Below are 26,481 nucleotides of genomic sequence, written 5' to 3' on the forward strand. Positions count from 1 at the left end.
AACATTCTTTTGTATAAAAAGGTTAGTGCACTCCTTTTAAAATATTTTTTGTTACTATAGAGACAAATTTCATTATAATTTTGACAAGTTGTTTAATATATAGGGAATTCGTTGAAATTTGTATGTTAATGAATTGTTATTTGGAAATGGTTAGAAATTTTAATATATGAATAATTCATTATAATTTTACAATTTGTTTAATATATATTGTGTATTCATTGAAATAATTGTAATTTTTATATGTATTTGAATGATTTTTTTATTTACAAATTTGTAAGTAATTCATATGTTTAAATAATTTGATATGTACAAATCATCATCATGCCAAGGAAGAAACCAAAAACTACAACAATGGAAGAGACAGAGAGAGATTTGGCAATTAAAAGAGATAAAATGAAACTACTATGTGAACAAATAAAATTGCAATGCAATAATGAAGAATTATCTTTTAAAGAGGAACATGAACCACCAATACAAAGAAACAAAGAGGAATAATTGGGAAGACAAAGAGGACAAATGAGACTCTTACATTCAAGAAGATAATTAAATTGTGAAGCTATGTCATCTTCCAATGTCAGAGTCATATCATCATCTCATGTTGAACAGATGCCAATTTCTACGTCTGACAATGTGCACAATCCATCATGTCATGTTGAAGGAACAACATCAACATATCAAGTAGGTGATATTCCATATATTGCATCTTATTGCCAAGGACATCATCTTCGATTCAAGGTATGCAATTCATTCAACCTTATGTTGATTTTCAAAATGTTGGGGGAATGGAAGAGATTATAACATCTTCTAGAATTCATTTTAGAAGACCAAAATATCTGATTGATATTTATACTAACATTTTGAAATCAATGCCTAACAAAATTAGCAAGCGTACTTGTCAAAGAAAAGTTAATCATATGTGGAGATTATTCTTTGAAGAATTAAATATGATAGGTGAATGCAATTTATTTGTTGAACTAATGAGGAATTTTAAATTTAGGCCCATCGTGAAGATTCTTGGGCTAAGAACGATGGATGAGTCAAACAAAAAAAGTATTGTAAAGAATCTAATGAGTGCATATGACAGAGTGGGTTCTAAATCATGCACCAAAGATAGTAATATCACAAGACACATACTTACATCAATAATACTAAGTACCCAAATGAAGAAAGATCAACTCATCAGAAAGACAATCAAAACATTGAAAATTGGTAGAGGTACTCTAAGGAGAGCCGTGGTAAGGTGTGTGAGAGTGGATGATCCAATAAAAAATGAGTAATGGACATCTAGTGGTAGACTATTGTGAAAGGATAAAGAAATTAGTGAAGCTTTGAAATCATTGATTGAAGATTTTTGGACAAATAACATGAGAGTTTCCCTTAATCAAAGAGATGTTGTAAGAAGGAGGATTGGTAGCCAAAATTGTGATCCACATGCAAAATATTTTTTGGACTCAACTCAGACACAATTTTTCACAAAATTTATTGATATGTATCCTCAAATTTGAATAAGTCAAAGATTTTTTGAGATGGGTAAATTTTTTTATGTGAAGATAAATCACACATGCCCAACTTGTTTTTGTAGGATACATATTGAATTGTCTAACCATTTTGATGTTTTTAGGCATATATGTGTGTTTTTGTACTCTAAGTTTGTTTTGCAAGATTATGACATAAATGAGGCACCTAGATCTTCAAGGGAATTCATATCCAACATTTTATGTGAAATAGGGGATGGTCAACAATTTTACAAGTTGTCATGCTTGGATCGTACATGTTTATTTTGTGGTTCTTTGCAGCTTTTATCAACTTGTGAACATATGGATAGTACACATGCAATTAGAAATCAAATAGTAGATTATGAAAAATATAAGATAGTGACATATGATTTAAAAGATGGCAAACAAGGTAAAAGATGTGGTATAGTCATTGAAAAGATTCCAATATATGAGTTCATGAAGATTTATTGTGAAAAGATTATTTACACGTATGCAAAGCATACGCATAGAGCTTCATGGCTAGATTTGCAATCCAAGATATGCAAGGATACATTTCCACTAGATATACCATTGTTTTGATTGTAGACTTCACAAAGAACTACACACTACAACCACAAAATGAGGTGCAAGAAAAGTATTATACTTCTCAACAAGTTTCCATAATTTTTCACATATCATTCATGCATTCACCTACAAGTAAAGAGGATGACATGAAGGTATTGAGGGAGTGCCATTTTTACACTAGTGATGATCGATCACATTCTACGGAGTTTGTACATGGTTGTTTTCAACTATTTTATGGTGATTTGGTTAACATGCATACCATATTGCCAACACATTATTTGATCAGACAATTGCACATCTCAATTCGAGAATCCATAAATGTCCTATTGGTTGAGCATGATGCATTGATTGTCTAGAATTCAATATATGTGGAATTGCATAAAGGTTGGTCATGGAAAGGGAGAGCATGATGGTGCAGGTGCATGTATCAAAAGAGCCTTAGCTCATGAAGAATTAAAGTACAAAGATGGAGCAACATTGGTAGATGTAAAATCCATCATCCAGTGGTGTAACACTACAATTGGTCAAGGTAAGGAAGGTGATTCTATGGCTCATAGATTTTTTGGTTGATAGCTAATACTAACATTGCACCATATGAGAATTGTTGTATACTGGCAAGATCAAGTGAGTTGCACTCTTTTATAAGCTCTGATGTAGATTCATGGAGTATCCACAAAAGAAAAAATGGTAAGCTTTTGTCCATCATGTATAGAGGAAAATTGGGATGTGTGTGAGTCAACTGAATGGGTGGACAAATGGGATATATGGATTTTGACCCAATTGACACCTAATAGTGTCCCCCACAAGCACTGGAAATGGTAGAGATGGATTCATCCATTATTAACTTTGACTATTTGTCTGATCTAGTGCAACCTAGTCATATACATATATATACATATATACATATATATATATATATATATATATATATATATATATATATATATATATATATATATATATATATATATATATATGTATATATATATATATATACATACATATATATATATATATATATACATACATATATACATACATATATATATATATATATATATACATATATATACATATATATGTATATGTACCTTTATAACTTTTACCAAAGTATTTTTTGAATTAATGAGCTCATTATGTGTACATTTATTATTATAGGCCATGATTTTGTTGTTATTACACCTAAAGACAATGAAGAAGGGATAAATTATTATTTGTGTCATTGTGTCTAGGCTAAAAAAAATTGGATCACTCGATTATAGATGGTGAAGGTTTATATACTAGATAGGTGTGGTGGTTGTAACTGGTACATGGATTAGATGATATTCTATGATGAACCCTAACTTTTGGTTATTCAAGGATTGACAAAAAAAAGGGAAGATCCTTCATTATTTGAACCTTATTGTCATGTCAAATGTCCACTTGATCAAATATGGAAGAAAACCACATAATAAGACTCTTTGGAAGGTTTGCGAGTTAGACCATGAGGCAATACTTGAGACAATAAAATGTAGAGAAAATTGATCTAGTTCATTAGATTGAATATAATTACAAAAAATTTGATGCAACATTTATATTTCATATTTTTTTTGGGCAAGACTGGAGGTTTTCTCTCTTATCTCTTTCCTACAAGTGCTTTTCAGAGCTAAGTTGTACATAAAATTAATATTGTTAATATAAAGATATGAATATTATTGTCTACTTGAAATATTTGTTAACTTATCTTAAATTAGATCCATTATTTTCTAGTTGACAAATTTGTCGATTTTTCTTAAATTAGATCCAATCTTGCAATCAAAGAATTTTAGATTATTTGGTCTTCGATTTATATTTCATTTTTAACTACAAATTTTTACTCTATTACTTCCTCATCGCATTCCATTGACCTCTCAAATGTTCTCAAACATGCTGGACAAAATTGACCCAAAGAGTCATTAAATACCATAGGGCAATGATATTTAATGGGGCATATCTTGGAGGTCGTACAAGGTATGGATGCAATCTTGGTTGATATAGGATTGTGTTGTCGATACCTACAATAATCTCTCTCACTTTTTGGAGATTTGATTTCGTTTTGATTTTGTGGCCCCATCTTGGGTGATGTTGAAAGTTGTAATGTTGGCTAGTACAAAGTCCCTAACTAGTGAATCTCTCTAACTATTCATTGTGGGATCAAACTGTCTACTTTGTTATCTTCGAGTGACCAGGTAAACCCTAGTCCCAAGAACATCATGTTATGTCGATTTCTCTAAAAGTCTCAAGAATGCTATATGGAATTAATCTTGAGAATCACTAAATGCCATAGGGTAGCGATCTTTGATAGGGCATATCTTGGAGCTCAAGGGAGCTAATTGTGTTGTTGACACCTATAATAACCTCTCTTTTTGGAGATTCGATTCTATTTTGATTTTGTGGCCCCATCTCAGGTGATACTAAAAGTTGTAGTGTTGGCCAATACAAAGTCACCAATAGGTGAATCTCTCTAACCATTCATCATGGGATTGAACTGTCTACTCTATTAGCTCTGAGTGACTAGGTAAACTCTAGTCCTAAGCTCATCCCATCTCTTTGATCGCTCAAACATTCTCGGGCACACCAAATGGAATTGACTCTAAGAGTCGGGTGAACCCACAATAATGGGTTCCACTTTAGTGGGATGAACAAAAATGAAAAAAATTGCAAAATGAGAAATTGAGTTTACCATATGTTCACGCAAACACACTTATTGTGTTTGCGCAAACTTTTTTTTTTATCATGTTTGCACGAACATATGTGATAAATATGTTTGCGCAAACATGATTTGCATGTTCACATGAACATACGTTCACGCAAACATGGTAAATGTGTTCGCGCGAACGCCATGTTTGCACGAACATGCAAAATCACAAAAATTTCAACCTTTTTTTCATTTTTTTTTTTTCTCTTTTGACTGCCATAATTGCAGGAGAATGATCTCCTACTGTAAAATAAAAAATGTCAAAATGTGCTGCTCGAAGCAAGCTTTCCAACGCCTATAATTTTATTACATAATTTTATCATTAAGACTTTCAAATATGAGTTTAACTCCTTATAGGTTCATTACCGATTGAACATCAACCGACTTTGACACCTTGGGAAAATTAGTAAATTAGGTCAAAAAATTTTGAAAAATATGGAGGCAAAGGCTTATTGAGATACCTTTCTATTCAAAAAAAAAAAAATGGTTTATAATAAATTGACTTCAAATTATCTGTGTCAAACGGAATGTATGTTTGAATTACGGTTCATGTCACTTCAAAACTTCATAAACTATACAATATTTAACCAAAATAAATCAAACCAAATGCATCCTCTAGATATTGATGTTACAAATCTAACATCGAAAGAATTACTTCATTATCATTTCTAGAAAAAAAGTTATGTGTCAAACGGACTGTCACTTTTTAAAATATTGAATTTTATTATGTACCACTTTTTGGAGGAGATAAAAAAAATTTGACATAAATGATTTATTTTTTAAGATTAAAAAATATGGTTACAAAGTAGGAACAAAGTACTCAAAATCACTAGTTTATGTCATCTTGAAATTATTTATAGTTTTGGAGATATAGTCACTTGAACGTAACGTTTGTTGCAAAAATGTTGATTGCAGTGTCAAAATTGGTCAAAAAGTGGAACCCATTATTGTGGGATCACCTAGTCACTAAATGTCATAGGGCAGCAATCTTTAACAGGGCATATCTCAGAGCTCATGTGAGGTATTGATGCAATGTTAGATGATACATAATTGTGTTGTTGATACCTACAATAACCTCTCTCTCTTTTTGGAGATTTGATTCCATTTTGATGTTGTGGCCCCATCTCGGGTGATGCTAAAACTTGTAGTGTTGGCCACTACAAAATCACCAACTGGTGAATCTCTCTAACTGTTCGTCATGGGATCGAACTATCTACTTTGTTAGCTTTGAATGGCTGAAAAAACCCTATTCCCAAGCTTTTCCTATCTTGTTGATTTCTTGAATACTCTCAAGAATGCTAGATGAAATTGACCCTAATGGTCACTAAATGCCATAGGGTAGTGATCTTTGATGGGGCATATCTTGGAGTGTGTGCAAGGTATCGATGCAATGTCAAGTATTACAAAATCATGTTGTCGATACCTACAATAAACTATATCTCTTTTTGGAGATTTGATTTTGTTTTGATTTTACTGCCCCATCTTGGGTGATGTTGAAACTTATAGTGTTGGCCAGTACAAAGTCATCAATTGATGAATCTCTGTAACTATTTTTCATGGGAGCAAACAGTCTACTTTGTTAGCTTTGAGTGTTCAGGTAAACCCTAGTCCCAAGGTCGTCACATCCCATTGATTGCTCGAACATTTTTGGGCATGCCGAACAAAATTGACCCTAAGAATCACTAAATGTCGTAAGGCAATGATATTTGACAGGACATATCTTTGAGCTTGTGTGAGGTATGGATGCAATGTTGGGTGCTATAGGATTGTGTTGTCAACACCTACAATAACCCCTCTTTCTTTTTGGAGATTCAATTTTGTTTTGATTTTGTGGCCCCATCTTGAGTGATGTTGAAACTTATAGTGTTGGCTATTACAAAGTCACCAATTGGCGAATTTCTCTAATCGTTCATCGTGGGATCAAACTATTAGCTCCATTAGCTCTGAGTGGCCAGATAAACCCTAGTCCCAAGTTTGTCCCATCTTGTTGATCACTTGAACATTCTCAGGCATGCCAGCTAGAATTGACCCTAAGAGTCACTAAATGCCATAGGGAAATGATCTTTGATGGGGCATATATCAAAGCTCGTGTGAGGTATCGATGAAATGTTAGGTGCTACATAATCATGTTGTCGATACTTACAATAATCTCTCTCTCTTTAGAGATTCAATTTTTCTTTGATTTTGCGGCCCCATCTCAGGTGATGCTAAAACTTGTAGTGTGGGCTAGTATGAAGTCGCCAACTGGTGAATCTCTCTAACCATTTTCTATGGGATCAAACTGTTTGCTTCATTAGCTCTGAGTGGTAGGGTAAACTCTAGTCCCAAGCTTGTCCCATTCTGTTTACCGCTTGAATGTTCTCGGGCACATTGAACGAAATTGACCATTAGAGTCACTAAATATTGTGTGTCGATACTTGTAAGAATGAAAAAGATATAGGAAGTTGAAGATGACATCCTAGGGGTGTAGAATCCATCACCATACAAATGAGGTCAAAGATAGTGTAGTGAATATATAGTTGATAATGACACACAAAATATATGTAAGAAAAGATGTAACAACTATAGCTACAGGAATCATAAGAATAACATATATAATGTGTTTCCATGAATGAAGCTCTCGAAGAGATGGATAAGTAAGAAATCTTCATATCAAATTCCATAAATAAATTAATAATTTTATTTCAAGTTTTCTCATGTTGTGAAGATAAAGCATATATAAACTCTTTACATGTTTATGATGACACTAAGATTCAAGCTTAGACATTTACATAATGTAGCCAACTCAAGATTCAAATTTTAATGTTAATTTATAACATTAATAAGAATTCAAGTTTCACTATTTTCATCCCAACAAAAACTCCAAATAAGTTACTCATAATAAAAAATACTCATAACTTGTACAATCTAAATACAAAATTAATATCATATCCTTATTCACATGTCAAAAGATACTATCAAAGCTTATTATAATGATTCCTACCCTTATTTTGGATGCAAATTACATTAAAATGAAATACATGAAATACTTAAAATGTAAACAAGAAAAACAAGATATATTTTACAATAACCAATAATGTCATACACGAATAAACCAATGCATCAAAGTTGTAAGTATAATAATGTCACATGCATTAAATATATGTCATACATCAAATATATAATGTCATGTATACATCAAATGTATGTCGAATATGTCCATTAACATAATATCCAAGATATATGTCCACTAATGCATATACGTGTGTCCATCCCTATATCTTTGCCTTCCCATGAGGGGAAGGAAACAAATCTCTAGAGGTCTTTGGTCACCATGTGGAGGAAGATGATGGGGATGTTGGGATCTTCTTCACACGCTTGCTCATCCTCTTGTTTAGGCTCCTCTTTAATTGGAGCTAATAAAAAAAAAGTATATATGAATCAATAATTATTATAAATTGAAATCAAATATATGTACACACAAAATTAATTATTTTCTTACCGCCATCAAATAGTCTCTCTATTCATCCACCTCAAAGGCTCGCAGGCAATCAAGAGTAACAAGGCCTTACAACAATTCAATCAATATAATCACTCGATTATACTCATGAATACCATTTGAAATTTCAATACTAAATATTATAAATAACAACTAAAACTTTGAAAACTCTTTCATACCCTAGTCAATGGCTCTGAACTAGCCATCGCAAAAACAACTCCATGATCGATGGACTGGAAAAGATGAGGAGTCTTTGATGTCAACAACTACAAATTATATTATACAATTTACATTATTTTTTATAAAATACAATATGATCAAATGAATTAAAGTAACATAAAACAAATGTACCTCTATGAAGTTCGTATCATGTCTAGGCTCAAAGTTTGTTGTGAATCTTGATGGTCTAGTAGAGAACTAATGCACATTGATAGATTTTTTTTGTTGATCCTTCATATGATTACTTAATAAATATATGTATTAACTCAAATGATTAAATTGATACATACCTATCAACTCGTTTATGAGATGTAAAATAGGGTCGGGGAATTTGTACTAGGGCCATCGACACTCTTACCCTGAATTTTGAACAATGTCAAGACATGCTAATTTATTAGTCATTCATTATACATATAAAATATGATCAAATTAGTTTGTTATGATTGTAAAAATTTACCTGTGTGTCAATGCCAAATGTCTCACTCAAGAAGTCATCAGTGACTAGTCCATCATCCATAGTGTCTCTAACATGACTACCAAAGCATGTATAAGGATCCACATGACATGCACATGTGGCCACGATGCAAAGAAGGCTCCTCCTCAACTAATGGATCGACACAATGAATGAGGCTCTATGTCAAAGCATTGATATTCCCTAGAGTACCGGTCCCCACATGTTCCTTCACAACTGAAGGAATAATGACATGCTCACCATGTGGCTTGAGAACAGGAACCTTAACCACATTAAGGCCACGATGTTCCCTCGACCTCTCAAATGACGACCCCCCACCTCTACCTTGAGAATCTAACATATCAGAATAATTAGGGATCTCCCCGAGGACAAATTCACAATACAATTTTCTTGAGAAATATATTGGAACCTTGTGATTATTGCAGGGAGGGGGAATCAAAGACCATCCACCATCTATCTCAAAAGTTATTTCTAATATCATCATGGAAGCACCGGTAGATGGGGAACCTTTTAGTTGTAGTTTTAATAGTGTCTTCTTCTCCTGACTTTTTAAACAATGCACATATGTCATCTTTCATTATGTCCTTGTTTTTTACATCTTCATAGGATAATTTTTTTTCATAATATCTTCTTTTTTCTTCTTACTTAACATGTTAGATATCCAATTGACCACTAACCAAAGCTACCTAGCTCACAATAGACTCAAGGGAGGATGCCAATTGTGCTCTCAAAGGATTAGTTTTCCTGCAAGCTTTTAACCTACCAATGATTGCTTCTAATTGAGTTTTCCCTCTTTCTATTTCATTCATTATATTGTACTGGGTACCAAGAGGAGGTCTTGCAATTGGTGGAGGTTGTGGAGGTTCTTGCTCTTCCTCACAAGGGTTTTCATTTTGATTTTGTGGAGGATTTTGTTGATCAAACTGGGGATTTGGATCATTTGATGGTCTAGGGTTTGGTGGTTGATTATTCACATTTCCTAATAAGAAACCAATTGCATTTTAAAAAATGAAACAAACTTGGAGAAAAACTAAAAACAACATACAAAACAATGCTAAAATATACAAAACAATACAAAAACAATGTTAGAAGACATACTCGATGAACTCGATCTTGATCTCTAGCAATGAGGAGGCATTTTGAGGAGAGAGAGAAAATCTTTCACCTTCTACAAAACATGTGCACATCATTGGGGATAGAGAAGGCAACCAACAAAAGAAATGAGAGAAAATATACTAGGCCACGAGTTGCAAATATTTTATGTGATTTCACATAGTGCGCATGTGCTATGTGAATCCACATAGTGCGTGCATGCTCCTGGGCTCCACAAGCCTAAGGCTTGTAGATCCCAGGCCATAGCATGTGCACGCTCTAGGAAATTTTGAAAAATAATATGGGTGTCATCTTTTTGGCACCACAGCTTGGTGCATTTGCCCACTCCTTATATGCTTGATCACTTAGTAAGGATTGATTACTTTGTTCATTCATGGATCCTCCTTTAAAATGTTAGAGGTAACATGACTTTTATACCTAGATCTGGCCATTTCAGGGCTCACGAGTTGAATTAGGTTGAGTTTGGATTCAAAATCTTGCTTGAATTCATAATAACAAGCTCCAATTCAAAATTAGGCTCAATTTAGCATATCTAGGGAGAATTTTGATGATAGGGTCACAAAATTTATGTCACCCTTGTCGAGGCAAAAATGGCTCAAATTTTCATTAAGGGTCACTATCAATAATAGGGATTCCAAAAATGTTTATCAAACTAGGATGTGAAAAGGAGAAACGTGTGAAATAGGCCACACATGGTAATATAGCTTATGTATGCAAATAATAATGTTTGAACAACATAATTAGAGTGGGCATGGTTATAATAAAGGGCCCTCTTTAATTAAAGCACTTAAATGCATGAAGGATTGAAAATACACTAAAATGGGTGCCAACTTTGTACACCTTAGGAAGGTGCTTATAATTTAGGATGATATAACTTCCTCTTTATTTCCATTGCTATGCATGCATTTTGTGATGTTTCCATTTGGGGTTTAGCTCTATTGATATACCACATTTTCTTTTGACAAATTCTCTTTGTCCATATGGTAGTGTTGAGTTTTTAACCACTTTTTCATTTCTTAATTGGTGTTTAAGAACTTTGGTAAATTAATATCCCATATACTCATACATTTAGTAGTTCATTTTATTCACATGTCAACTTAGCTCCTCCATCACTATTTTGGGCCAATATTTCTTCTTCATTATTTGAGTATGTTTTAGATAGCTTATCATTTAAATTGTTAGTATATACTTCCAATTGAAACTATATATTTCAACTAGCATAACATCAAATGGAACTAAGCTTATTTTGAAGTTCTTATAATTGAATTCCTTTGGCATCTCAGTGTCGGTCTCCATTTCTATTTGACATATTGCTTCTATGAAACTTCATGGCCACAAAGGAGAATCAATGTGATATAGGCTGAAATAATTATTTTTGGTAGTCTCAATGACATAACATTAACACTTCTATTTTATACGAGTTATAAAGGTTGCATCCCTAACCCCTTTCCTTTTAAGTACTTATCGTAGGCATTGTACTATTGTATTCACTTTCTTCTAACTAGTGATTATACTTTCTAATATCTACCAATCAAAATTAACTATTTTTAAATAATATAATATAATAAATATTTTATATAGTAAGATGCACGTTTCTTACATTTATATCACTCAAATTATTTATGAACTATCTTATTGGCTAAAAAACTTGGGCTCTTATACACGAAGTTTTGGGAAGCCTCCAAATTTTTAGCCAACTTTTAAGATCACTTGCCCACATTTATGCATAGTGCTAATTTTTATAATACTAATTTAAATAAAAAGTTAGCATATCCTTCCCTAAATGAATTATTTACACCTTATACTTGTTTCAAAGTACAATTATCATCGTCATCATCAATATATTGGATTGTGCACAGTGAAAGAAAATATAATTTTGACTACAATGCATCATTGCCATCATTAAACTCCATTAATTGGCATATATTGCATGAGTTGTGGCGACATCCATGCATGCATCATATGGATCTATGGTAAATGCACACATGAATAATTTCATATATAAAAGTGTAATATATTTAGAGTTAAAATTAAGTGAAATTCATCCATGTGCACATTACCATACTTTATTTTCTCTTAATAGTAAGCTAATGTAAGCACTTCAATAAAAAGAAGAATTAAAATTTAAAAATTAGAAAATTAAATTTATTTGAAGTAAAATATTTAAAATAATGCTAAACTATATAAAAAATCTCATTGTTAAATTTTAAGTTTCATGCTACTACAGTTCTAAGATGAGTTATTTCAAGAACCTTGCCATAAATTATATTAGAATAAAAATTCAAGCTAATTTAACTCTTAGAAATAAAATATAGAAGGTTAGAATTAATGGAGATGATATAAAAATTTCTTACTTTTATAATTAATTGCTTAAGTAGAATTTAACTCTTAGGTTAAAAGTTATAAATTATAAGAAAAAGCATTAAGTTCAAAAAAAAAAAACTATAAATAAAATAAAAAGAGTTAATATCTAGCATTTTTTTGTCAAAATAATTCAAAAAATTTGATCAAATGAAAATTAATATTATATAATTAATTATTATGCTAAAAAATAAATGAAATAGATCATTAAATTATTACTTTATTTCTTACAAGGCAAGTACTAGCCACTACATGGAAAAATGTAGTCTAAGAATACATTTTCTTTCTCATTTAATCAAGTAGTAAAATAAAGAAATATAAAATATGATAGATTTGTTCTATGATTCAAAAAACAAGAACAAAATCTTATTATTATGAAGTTTAATTAGATAACATAATTGTCTTTTTTCTATATTTATAATCTATCACTTCTATTGAAAATAATAAAATATTAAACATTTAATAGTTATCCAACATATCTTCTAATTGAATTTATTATGACGAGTGATTAAAAAAAATTACATTTATTTACTATTTCTATTCATTTTTTTTACCAATAATTTTAAGATAACATTATAGAAATCAAGATCTTAAAATTTTCAATTATTAATCTTTTATAACTAATCTCTACATTTAGATATAATACAAACAAAATGGGAAAGACAACTTAATTTTGACACCGATATCATTTGACAAACATTCTAGCATACCACCCTTTCACCTAATATTAACTCTTAACCTATTCTTAAAACCTAAAAACTATTGGTTTATTGTTATTATTATGAAATTCCAAATCCCAAGATTTTATTTATCGCCATACGTAAAAGGGAATTTATTTCGTGTGGAAAGCTATAGGAGGAGGGATTGCACAAGGATTGCCGCGCCCAGAAGAAATGGGAGGACAGACGAGGAATGCGCCGCCTCCAAGCAACACCAACACTCTACTGCATTTCTTTGCTTACACTTTCTTTCATGATAATATTGCCTACCTAACTCGAAAGTTCGCACGCATAGGATTCGTGACGTGTGCGCATTGGAAGCATAATTTTACGTGCAAGTCTGGTGTTGCCAGCTTTAAGTAGTTAGTAGCAACATGAACAAATCAAACGCATCCTTCACCCCTTGCTCTGCCTCTCAACGGCGTTTCATAACATTGTAAGAATACTTCTCTGCCTTCACATATCTCTCCCTTCTTTTCTCAGCAGCTCCTCCACTTTGTTCAGTGCTCTTCTTCGTATTTTAGATGATAATCGACGTTCATAAGCTCAGGGATTTGTGAAATTCGCATTTCGAGTCTGATAATTCTTCTTAAAAGTTTTTTGTGGTGCTTGTGTTTCTTTCAGAAAATTGGACAATTCTCTATCATGGAAAGACAGCTTCTTGTACGTTTTCTACTTGTGTGTGTGGTGGTTATTCCATTTGTTCTTGTTCACGGTGAAGTGGTCAGAGTTGGATTAAAAAAGAAGGGATTGGACAGAAAAAGTTTAGAGTGTTCAAGGATTGCAAGCAGACAAGAAGCGGGTTCCTGCGGCGCGCTTCAACTAGGAGATGGAGGTGCTTATGTGGGTCTTAAGAATTATATGGATGCCCAATACTATGGAGAAATTAGCATTGGCACCCCTCCTCAGACTTTTACTGTTATATTTGACACTGGGAGCTCCAATCTCTGGGTACCTTCATCCAAATGCACATTCTCGGTTAGTCCTCATTTTGTTGGAGATTTATCATTTTTATATCAGTGAGAAATTAAGGCCACCATACGATATCCTCTTACCATATATTTTTCTTATACCTCTTCATATCATGCATTCCTTTCTTCCTTTTAACAGATAAAGAAAATTATTACCATATAGAAGTGAACCTTCCAAATTGAGTTACAAACTTTTCCTGTACGTTATCTCCTCCTCTGACTGGGCATGAAATCTATCTCTGAGCTCAATTAAAGCATATCTTTGAATTTTTTGTTGTTAGGAATTTGAGCTATATCTTTAAACCGAAGATAAAATGTACGGACCACATGAAACCACACCCACAAACTAGATTTGATTAAAACAATATATTTGAATAAACCTGTCCACTGTTAAAATATCGAACAGCAAATTAAAACAGAGATTTGAAAGAACAACACAAGTTCATAATTCACTCTTCAAACAGAGCAATAATTTATTAATCCTTATTCCAGAGATACAACTCTTCACCTTACTACAATGCAGCAACAACATCCTTTTATAAGCAAACATTATCAGAATATGAACAGCCAAGAGTTTTGGAGGGAAAACTTGACTGTTGGGTTTCATATCTTTACAATCTCCCACTTGAAACCCAACCATTAAACCAACAATCTCGCATCAACTCATCTTTTGAGAAAATGAATTTAATTTTGCAAAATTCTGTTCACAAACACTTCTGATTAATCTTCTCCAAACTAAATCAGAGTTAATAAAACTTACGATTATCTTAATGTCAAAATCAATAAATCCCTTGAACCGACTTTTGTCATCTGTATTATCTGACATATGCTCTTTCATTTTATCTTTTATTAGACATGTAACTGCTGCATCTACGTTACTGTCCTCATACTGATATGACAGAGACTTTGTTATTGCGCTAAAATAAACAATTATCTCCTTTTGCAGCCTGCCTTTCAAAATAGTGAAATACTTATCATCACATTCATTACCATGCACAGTGTTGCAGATCCTAGAATACTTGTAGGTCTGCACCTGGTTGAAGTTATTTTCTACCAACCACACCAGTTCCACTTCAAACAAAAATCTGATATACATCTGCAGTGTCAATGCCATTAGGCTTTTATTTAACAATTCCTCCACCCACGTTTTCACTTGCTGCACCACCATCAATGTGTTATGGGTATTCACATCCTCATTCATCGTATGTGGGGACCATTCAAAGTTGTTTCCCATGCAGCGATAGTATTGTGTTGCATAATCATCCTCCTTGTCTTGCGTCAACTACACAATAACACAATTTTGTTCTAAATATGGTCTCATCTCTGCCAAAGTTTGGGTTCGATCTTCCTTCCTTGGGCCTAACCACTTTGAATATGGAGACTGTCTTGTATGCTCTTCTACCTCCATCCTCTCTGCCCAAATCTGGACATTCTTGCTTTGGAGTACTATGTCGATAAGATTAGGGTCTGCAAGGACTACAATGCGGAAGCCACTAGTGATCACTATGTTTTGATTATTACAAAGTAATTGGAAAATATTTGCTTGTTATTAACAAAGACCGAGAGGTCTATATATACAAAAGAATAAAACGATGCTTCCTTAGGAAACGATCGTAAATAATAGAAACATTCTATTCTAGCTAAAAGAAAGCTAAAGAAAGCTAACAGATAAATATAGAGTAACTAATATTAGAAACATTTTAATATTTACAATAGATTACAAATAGATAACCATTAACTAATAATAGAAGCTTATCTTTTATCGTAATACCCTCCTTTAATGGTTAATCTATCCATAACACCAAGTTGTCCTCTGAATTTAACAAACTTATTAGGACTAGGAGGCTTGGTGAGAGTGTTTGCAGTCTAATCCATGGTGGGAACATACTGCAAGTCTATTGTCTCATCTTCAACTAGTTGTCGTATGTAGTGACAATGAACATCCACATGCTTGGTTCGTTCACAAAAGGTTGGATTCTATACTAATTTGCATATGTCTTCATTATTAACAAACAAAGTGGTTGGTCCTATTGGTGACATTTGCATATCCCCAAGCATCCGACGAAGCCAAACAACTTCACAACTTGCCTTGACTGTCACTTTATATTCAGCCTCTGTAGAGGAGAGAGAAACCGCTTGCAGCTTCTTATTGGTCCATGTGACGACACTGGATCCCAAATTGAACACATATCCAAAAGTTGACTTTTTATCGTCAACAGATTCTGCCCAATCTAAATTTGTGAACTCATGGATTCTAGGATTAGAACTTTGAGAGTAAAGAAGTCCAAAATCTGTAGTGCCCTTCACATAATGAAGTACACGCTTTGCTACCATCCATTGATCAGCCTTATGGGTTGTCATAAAATGTGAGATGTAGTTGATTGCAAAGCTAATATTAAGCCTAGTAGCAGAGAGGTAGATGAGGCTGCCTACTAGTTGCCTGTATGTAGTAACATCAATGGGAGCAGAATTAGACTTGGCTGATAACTTGAGACCTTTCTCCATGGGTGTAGATGCAGGCTTGCAATCTTGCATATGAATTTGTCTAGCAGGGCCCTGACATATTTGGACTGAGAGATGAATATACCAGAAGATTCTTGCCAACCCTCAACATCGAGGCAAAATGCATGAGCCCAAGGTTAGCCATATCAAAAGATTGACATAAATTTTGTCTGATTCCTTGAATCAAAGATGCCAAACTGCCAATGATGATCAAATCATCCACATAAATAACCAGAAGGATGATGTTACTGTCAGTAGTCTTGATGTACAAATTTGAGTCTAAAGAACTCCTTTAGAAGCCTTGATCACTGAGGTACTTATCAATTTTCATGTACCATGCCCTAGGGGCCTGTTTCAAGCCATAGAGAGCTTTCACTAATCTAAGAACTTGATGTTCTTTACCGACAACCTTGAAACTAGGAGGTTGTATCATGTAGAACTCTTTGTGGAAATCACCATTCAGGAAAGCACTCTTGACGTCCATCTGATAGACCTTCCAACCAAACTGTGATGCCATGGCTAGAACTAATCTGATTGTGCTCATCTTTGCAGTAGAAGCAAAGGTCTCCTCATAATCAATGCCCTGACGCTGAGAAAAGCCCTTTGCAACTAAACGAGCTTTGTACTTATCCAAAGTACCATCAAATTTAAATTTGATTTTATAAACCCATTTTCTGCCAACGGGTTTCTCCCTTGATGGAAGATTAAAAAGGACCCTGGTGTTGTTCTTTAGCAGGCTCTGAATGTAGGCCGTGAAAGCAAAGTTAATAGACTCTGTAAGTTTTCTCTTTTTCTGAGCAGTTATCCCATCAATGAGCTCATCATCACGAAGATCAACAAGTGTTGTAGCCCACCACATAAGCCAAAGAGGAGAATGACCAACATTAGTATCAAGAGATGCTCTATGATCAGGTTCCTCATCTGAAGAATTTGGATCAAACTCAGGAGAAGCATCTACAAACCTAGATGATCCTGCAGGAGAAGCTAGAGGTGTTTGTATGGGGATCACTGGTATAACTAGAATTGCTGGAGCTAGTGGAGCCCTCCCATCAGGTGGACCTAATGGAAGCCTAACTCCCAAATCATGAGCCTTCATAGGCTAGTCTGCTAGATCAGGAACAGAAGAAACATGAATGGTCCTTGTTTCTCATCAAAGACTACATCACAATTGTACAAGAGATGAGATGTCTCAGTGTCAATCAAGCAGCAGGCTCTGTGAAGACTGTTGTATCTAGCAAGCGTGAGTTTTTGACTCTTGGCATCAAACTTGGTGCGGGATGCATCAGGGATCCAAACAAAAGAAAGGGAGCCAAAAACTTTCAGGTGACTAATTTTGGGCTTGCGACTTGACCAGGCCTCTTCCGAAGTCTTACCTTTGACCACCACTATGGGTGACCAGTTCAAAAGATAAACTGTAGTGTTAACTTCTTCTGACCAGAATTTCTTTGGAACCTATCTGTGTTCGAGCATGGAGCAAGCCATCTTGGTGATTGTTTTGTTTCGACGTTCAACTACACTGTTTTGTTGTGGTGTGTGGGGTGTGGTTAACTGGTGTTTGATGCCATGAATATCCAAGAAGCTAGAGAATTCATTAGAACAAAATTCCCTCCATTGTCTAACCTAAGAGTAATAATAGATTTCCCAAACTCTTTTTCAACTGAAGGTTTAGACTTCTAAAATACAGGAAATGCATCTGATTTACTTTTAAGAAAATATACCCACATTTTTGTACTAAAATCATTAACAAACAACAGAAAATACTTGGACCCAAGAACAAAAAGAGTGGCCATAGGGCCGCAGATATTGGCATGAACAAGCTAAAGTATCTAAGAAGCTCGCCATAAATCGCCATTGGTGAAAAGGTGTGCGATGTTGCTTTCCCAGCTTGACATGCATTGCAAAATCCAAGCTGTTGAGTTTGAATCTTTGGCAAACCGAGAACAAGCTCTTCCCGAGCAAGTTGAGAGAAATATTGCACATTTAAGTGCCCATACCGCTGATGCTAAAGTGTGCTAACAAAAGATTGCTGAGCACCTATAGATAAGTCCCAAGAATCACCAAAATTAGTAAGTCGGAAAAGACCATGATTCTCAAGACCCACTACAACAATAGATTGAGTCATCCTATCAGTGATGGTACACTGATATGAACTGAAGGTGACATCCAACTATGGAGAATGTCGTAGCAACTGACTAACTGAGAGTAGATTTAGTTCCATCTCTAGAATGTAGTACACATCGAGAAAAATGAGATTCCTCCTAGCACACTGAATTTGAATGTTGCCTTTGCCAACAACGGTGTATTCTTCTCTGCCACCAAAAGTAATAGAAATTGAGTAAGTTTGGTAGTTAGTGAATCAGTCTCAGTGGTGGGTGAAATGACGAGAGGCACCTGAATCAATGTACTAGGCAGATGACTTCACATGATCTGTTGGTCTTTTAGCCATGAAGGCATAAAGAGAAGATTTTGTTTGCTCAGTGTCCTTTGCACTGTTTGCTTTGGGGTGTGAACCTAATTGCTTAGATTGAGCAACTAAGCATTTCTGACATTCAACCTTCATTTGACCAAACTTGTGACAATAGTTGCATTGAATGTTCTTTTGGGAGCCTTCTGAATTTGGATTAGAGGATTTCTGTTGAGGAGATTGCTAAGACTTGCCTTTATCCTTCTGAAAGGATTTAGCAACAAAGGCTTGCTCTAAGGAGGTGGAGTTGGAACTACTACCGAATTGTTGTTTCCACCAATCTTGCTAAAGTAGGGGTGTGCAAAGATCTACGAATTTTAGATCAACACCAGAAGTGATGTTGAGTCTCGATAAAATGCTCATAGGACTTGGGTAAACTCCTGAGAGTGATGATCATAATGTCCTCTTCCTCCATCTTGCGAACAATGCAAGCAACTGATCACGGATTTCCTGAATCCTATTCAGGTGAGCCTGGAGTGATGTTCGCTCATTTATGATAATAGAAAACAGAGTGTTCTTCAAGAAGAAAACTCTACTTTTGTTAGAAGTCTCATGAAGATCTTTTAGATGTGCCCATATCTCGGCAACTATCTTGCTGAATGGAATCAGAGAGAGTTAATCATCAGCTAATAATTTGAGAAGCATCACTGCCTCCCGATTATTCAGATCCTATGTATCCTAATTAGTACCAGGGGTAGTCGGACATTGTGTAACACCTAGAACAATCTGATTAGTATTCCAATATTCAAAAAATGCTATTATCCATTGCTTCCAAGTGCCATAATTCCAACCATTGAATTTTGAATTGCTCTCGAGGAAAATATTAGCCAGAGATGCCATAGTACGTTTTTCAATGAAAAAGTGTGAAAATATGTGAAGGAACGTACTTTGAGGCAAAAAATGGAAGACCCAAAATTTTTTAAGGGTTATCCAAAAGAGAGCTTGAAGAAAACCAAAAAGAATATGCTGTCAGATTTTGGATCCGCTGCTCAAATCGAGGCACCCAAATAAAATAGACAACTTAGTTGAGATTTCGAGAATCCTACCAAGAGTTTATAAATGTTCTTTTGATCTGGTACAAAAAATTAGGGTTTTGAACAAAAATGGCCCTACTGCAAAAATAAACAACAACAAATGGCGGAAATGTGTAGGAAAAACAGATGATAGTTGTGGAAAAAAAGCCATAAGAAGCAGATATCACAGAAAATAATCTCAAAAAATATTGCTCTAATAATTTTGAACAAGAAATTATAATATTTTTCGAAAAAATTCAAAGAATTGGCTCTGATACCATATTACGAAGTAATTGGAAAATATTTTCTTGTTATTAACTGAGATCGAGAGATCTATATATACAAAAGAATAAAACAATGTTTCCTTAGGAAATGATCATAAATCATAGAAACATTCTATTCTAGCTAAAAGAAAGCTAATGGATAACTTCAAACTAACTAATATTAGAAATATTCTAATATTTACAATAGATTACAAATAGATAACCATTAATTAATAATAGAAGCTTATCTATTATCGTAATATTGATTACACGGAAACTCCCACTCTTTTTCAAATTTCGCCTTTCCAAGTCTTATTTCTTCAAACTCTTTTTGTATTTCCTTTTTTTGATTTAGTTAAAACAAAGATTCAAAATATCGAATAACAAATTAAAATAGAGATTCAAAAGAATCCACTCTTAAATAGAGCAATAATTTTATTAATCCTTATTCCAAAGATACAACTCTCCACCTTATTACAATGCAGCAACAACATACTTTTATAAGCAAACATTATTAGAATATGAACAGCCAAGAGGTTTGGAGGGAAAATTTGACTGTTGGGTTTCATATCTTTACATCCACCTTAGTGAATTTTCTCATGTATATTTTGCAAACAAGCTACTCTCTATAACTTGACAAAGACCTAAATGTATATTTTGAAAGTGTATTTGCAAACATGCGCATGCTAAATGAGACCATGAATTTTCTAGTATGATCAAGAGGAAGTCTAACAATATGCTACTAGTCTCTATGTAAATTCACTTGGTATTTCCCTTGATAGAAATACATTGGCTCACAGAATGGGTTAGGTTAGATACTGCAATTGAACTCTTGCTTGTTGCTAGGCTCTTGCCACAAGGTCAAATCTTTCATGTAAGATTTGCATGCATAAAAGACTTCTTGAGACCATAGTTGGCATAATCGCCGAATAATCGGCGAGTTTCTACTAATCGCCGAGTTTTTGGGACTGGCGAGTTTTTCCCAAATTTAATCGCAAGAAAAAATCGCCGAGTTTTTGCAAAAAATCGGCGAGTTTTTCAGAAAAACTCTTTTTTTAATTTTTAATTTTTTTTTAAATTTAAAAAAAAAAAAAAAAAAAAATTGTTAAAAACGAAAGGCAAAAAGCCTATATATATTATGTAAGATAGAGAGTTACAATATGCTAGTAGAGCTAGGAAGAGGAAAATGTGATTGTAATGATGTTTTTACTTCTAGTTTGACACAAATTATTTACTATTATGCTTCCCGCCATCAGCATTCAGCATGAGAATGTGATTTTGTACCCACTATGCATTTATATATATCTAAACTCCTGCTTCTTTCTTTTGTGTTCTCTATAATGAACTCATTAGATGCATCTTCTCATTGAAATTTGCAAAAAAATGTATTTTGAATTAAATTTTAGCGTTTTTTTAGGTTCCCGAGTTTGCCCAAGTTTTTTTTTTAAATGGCTGAGTTTTTCCCGATTAAACTTTTGGGGGGCTCGGCGAGCTTTTGGATTTGGCGAGTTTTCCAACTATGCTTGAGACAAACCTCATATTTGCATTTTCAGAAAAAGAATTTTATCCAAGTTCACAATTTTCACATAGGTTATGCTTTCAAAGTTAGCTGTGAGCAGTGTAATTTTACACACCAGGCTCCCAGCAAGCATCCAAATATGACTTTTTTATATAATGCGAAATTTGGACTCAAATGTATGCAACTATTTCATTCAAACAAAGTGTGCCTGAACCTTGAGTTATGATATCATGACTTTTCCTTCCGTGATTTTGGGATTGCAACTAGCTCCATCTAATATAGTGGTCCTTCAAAAATTCACCTAGCTTTATCTCAAGATGTCACAACTATTGGATAGCTCAAAACATGGGTTGTGTCAGCAATAAGCACTCCAACATCCCAACACAATGTACCTTCCTATACCTATCTGTTCTTATTAAATGGATACCGAAATAAGACTGGAAAAGAATAAGGTTGTTCTCCAGTAAGACTTCCAATCGATTGTTTACAGGTATAAAAATGCCAATTTTAGTTCTTTAACCAATTGTACTGCAACATACTCTTAATGTGGTTAAAAAATATTTTTTCATAGCCTTTAAAAAATGGATAATCTTATTAGAATTTCAAGGACTCTTCTTCTTATATGCATTGTAGTTTTCTTTTCTTTTCTTTTCTTTACATTAGGGTATGATTTGGTTATCTGAAAAATACTAGGTAGTGGATTTCAGGAGCAAAAGAAGTAAAGGCGACATATTTTGTAAAATGCGTTCTTGTAAATTACAATAGTCAAGGAGGAAACATGACTGACCTTCAATCATACCCTTCTGTAGCTAAATAGGTTCTTTTTGTCGTATTTATACTCGTAACAATGTGGAAGACCGTCAAATTCACCCTTCTAATTTCTAGATAGGTTAATCATGAGATTACTGCCTTGTCTCCTTCCTCTTGTTGCTTTGAAGTTATTTACTTACTTATTCTCTATGTTCCATGGTATTTCAGGGATGGGGATGGAGGGATGGTAGGGGATATATATATATATATATATATATAGAGAGAGAGAGAGAGAGAGAGAGAGAGAGAGAGAGAGAGAGATGTGTAAATAACTGATAACAATAATATCAATCTGTAAATAAATTGTGAGAGCATCAGTGTAACAGTACAATAAATTTCAATTATGCATTATAATAGTAGTCTCAAATATAAAATATCCATGATCTATTAATATCCAAAAGTCTGAAACCTGTATCTAGAAGTCTAAATCATCAAAATACAACAGTCTATGAAAATATTTGGCTATCAATTTCCAAAGACTCAAAACCATCTGCGCTATCCTTATTTGGCAGAAGTGGATAATTCAATGGTAGGCACTATGGTTAGTGCCAACCAGTAAACATTTTCAAAATAAATAAAGTGCAATCATACAAAGAAATCTAATAGTGCATCTTTTTTATTTCAAAAGTCAAAGAATGAGTAACAGTACAATAAAGTTCAATTATGCATTATAACAGTAGTCTCAAATATAAAATATCCATGATCTATTAATATCCAAAAGTCTGAAACCTGTATCTAGAAGTCTTAAGCATCAAAATACAATAGTCTATGAAAGTATTTGGCTATGAATATCCAAAGACTCAAAACCATCTGCACTATCCTTATTTGGCAGAAGTGGATCATTCAATGGTAGGCACTATGGTTAGTGCCAACCAGTAAAAATTTTCAAAATAAATAAAGTGCAATCATACAAAGAAATGTAATAGTGCATCTTTTTTATTTCAAAAGTCAAAGAATGAATGTTTCCAAGCACATTATTAAGACGTGGACACACAATGACTTTGGAAATTTAACTGACATAACTTCTAATCGTGTATTTCTTTGACAATATTTGATTCTCATATGTTTGAAATTAAAATAGGTGTTTTGATTCTCATATATATTGTTTTGATTCTCAGACATAGGTGTAGAAGCAAACACAATTAAAGGAATTGATAAATTGTGAGAGCATTAGTGTAACAGTACAATAAATTTCAATTATGCATTATAACAGTAGTCTCAAATATAAAATATCCATGATCTATTAATATCCAAAAGTCTGAAACCTGTATCTAGAAGTCTTAAGCATCAAAATACAACAGTCTATGAAAGTATTTGGCTATCAATATCCAAAGACTCAAAACCATCTGCACTATCCTTATTTGGCAGAAGTGGATCATTCAATGGTAGGCACTATGGTTAGTGCCAACCAGTAAACATTTTCAAAATAAATAAAGTGCAATCATACAAAGAAATGTAATAGTGCATCTTTTTTGTTTCAAAAGTCAAAGAATGAATGTTTCCAAGCACATTATTAAGACTTGGACACACAATGACTTTGAAAATTTAACTGAGGTAACTTCTAATTGTGTATTTCTTTGACAATGTTTGATTCTCATATGTTTGAAATTAAAATAGGTGTTTTGATTCTCATATATATTGTTTTGATTCTCATACATAGGTGTAGAAGCAAACACAATTAAAGGAATTTTTTGTTTATGTTTTTCAAGGCTAGAAAATGTCCCTTTTTTTTGGGGGGTGGCTTGGCATCCCTTGGACGTCCCCTAGCTGTTTGGGGACAATTGGCTGCACCCAAATGGCAGGGGATGTTTCCTAGCATTTGGGAGGGTTGGATAGGCATCAAGGATGGAAAGGGGACGTTCCCTTGGTGTCCCCTTGTCCTTGAAATGGCTTGGGGATGGGGATGTTGGGTAATGGGGTACAATATGCATCCCCATGTATCTTTGCAAGTTATACTCCAATAAATTGGAGGATATTAAATTAAATGTCTAAAAAATATGATAAATGAACATGTGTTTGAGCTTGTGAGATATTTCAGCCATTATAAACTGAAATTGTGGGTGTAAGATACTACTTCGGCTAAATTTCTATATAAAAATGAAGTGTTGTAACTTTCAATGGTATTTGTATCAGTAAAGATACTATTATCTTATGCCTTACCCAACATAAATAGATGGGGAATCGTAAGATTTGGCTAAGACAGCCAACCGAGATCTAGAGGCCTACTGCAAAGTACAATAACAAGAGATAATCAATATGACTAGAATAAACTGTATGCTCACCGAGAATGCAATAGACTGATAGTACATAGGAGACCCCTTGGTCAAATAGTTCAAGGTGAGATGCAGGAAGGCATAAGAGTATGATAAGTGTCTTTATCTTACGAATGACAGTGTAACATGTCAACTAAAGATGAATCACCCTCTAGAGGTAGAAAAGTGAAAGTGTCTCATGTCCACTAAATGTGGAGTTGGAAAGGTGATTGTGCAACATGCCCACTAAAGGTGGATTGCCAGCCAAAAGTGGGAAAGTGATAAAGTAATAAGTGCACCGAAGGTGGAAGTCCCACTTGAGGTGAAAAAGAGATAATGTGATAACACCACCAAACATGGGATTTTTCCTTTGTGGTCCCTAAGTAAACCTAAATAACATGTATCTAAGACCTAAGAGAACAACATACTAGGTGCAATACTTAAATAAACCAACAACACCCTTAAGTTCAACTTAGGGAGGTTCTAGGAAACCAATGCAAAATGACTCTCGACTACTAGGCCATGTTAGGTTCCCATTACAAATGCAATGCAATCTCTCAAAAATGGAGAAAAAGAGTAAACCTAGTGGGAAGGAACTCCCCAAAAGAGAGATGAAAGAAGAAAATACTCTCAAAGAAGAATGAGAAGGATGAAACCCCATGTGAGGAATTCATTTTCCCCATAAGAGAGAATGGAAAAGTCAAGTGACCTCCTTGAAGAAAAATATGACACCCCCAAGAAACCTTACAGTTGATGATACTTGAGCACTCTCGATGAGGGGTTTAGTGGAGATATTTGCAGCTTGCTCTGTTGTGGGACATAACCGTAATCAATAACTTGCTCTTGAATTAGTCCCCTAATATAAGTGCATATGGATCTTGATGTGTTTTGTCCTTTGATGGCGAATTGTGTTCTTTGAGATCTAAATGATACTTTGATTGTTACAGTGAAGGGCTATGGGCCATGGAATGGTGATCCAAACTCAATGAGAATATTCAGAAGCCAAATAGCCTTAGTAGTGACATTAACAACATCTCAAAACGTAGTCTTATTTGAAGAGAGAGCAAGAACATCTTGTTTCTTACTGTGCAAACAAATTGGGCTAGAACCAAGATGAAAGTTGTAGCTAGAGGTAGACTTGTGATTGCTATCCCAATCTGAATTTGTATATCCAACCAAGTCAATTCCTGTACTTGATCAATAGTGAACTACATAGTGATGTGTACTCTAGCAATATAATGCAAGATCCATTTGCTATCCCAATCTGAATTTGTATATCCAACCAAGTCAATTCCTGTACTTGATCAATAGTGAACTACATAGTGATGTGTAGTCTAGCAATGTAATGCAAGATCCATTTGGTAGCATTTGAATGAAGCTCACATGGTTCTTGCATAGAGTGTGAAATAAAGCCAAGTCCAAAAGCAATATCAGGCTGTGTGTTAGTCAAGTATATGAGGCTCCCAATAAGCTGATGATACTAGGTGGCCTCAACAAGTGGAGTGGAACACTTAGCCTCAAATTTGAGTTTTGAAAGAAAGGGGATCAA

General features: G+C 34.0%; 1 protein-coding gene across 2 annotated transcripts in view; it reads left to right on the forward strand.

Moving 5' to 3' along the window:
* Nucleotides 1–13,270: 13,270 nt before the first annotated feature.
* Nucleotides 13,271–26,481, forward strand: part of LOC149552397 (cyprosin-like) — a 63,038-nt gene continuing 49,827 nt past the window's right edge. Inside the window, exons 1-2 of one of the 2 annotated variants that reach the window (XM_089787942.1) lie at nt 13,271–13,574; nt 13,763–14,116. In XM_089787942.1, coding sequence (XP_089644068.1) covers nt 13,784–14,116 — 333 coding nt within the window. In that variant the 5' untranslated portion in view covers nt 13,271–13,574; nt 13,763–13,783. Of the gene's footprint in view, nt 13,575–13,598; nt 14,117–26,481 lie in introns of those variants that run through there. The other variant, XM_089787943.1, reaches the window with a different exon arrangement.

Source organism: Cupressus sempervirens, chromosome 6, assembly GCF_028749045.1.
Source record: "Cupressus sempervirens isolate cs-2001-9-10 chromosome 6, ASM2874904v1, whole genome shotgun sequence".
Lineage (NCBI taxonomy): Eukaryota > Viridiplantae > Streptophyta > Pinopsida > Cupressales > Cupressaceae > Cupressus > Cupressus sempervirens.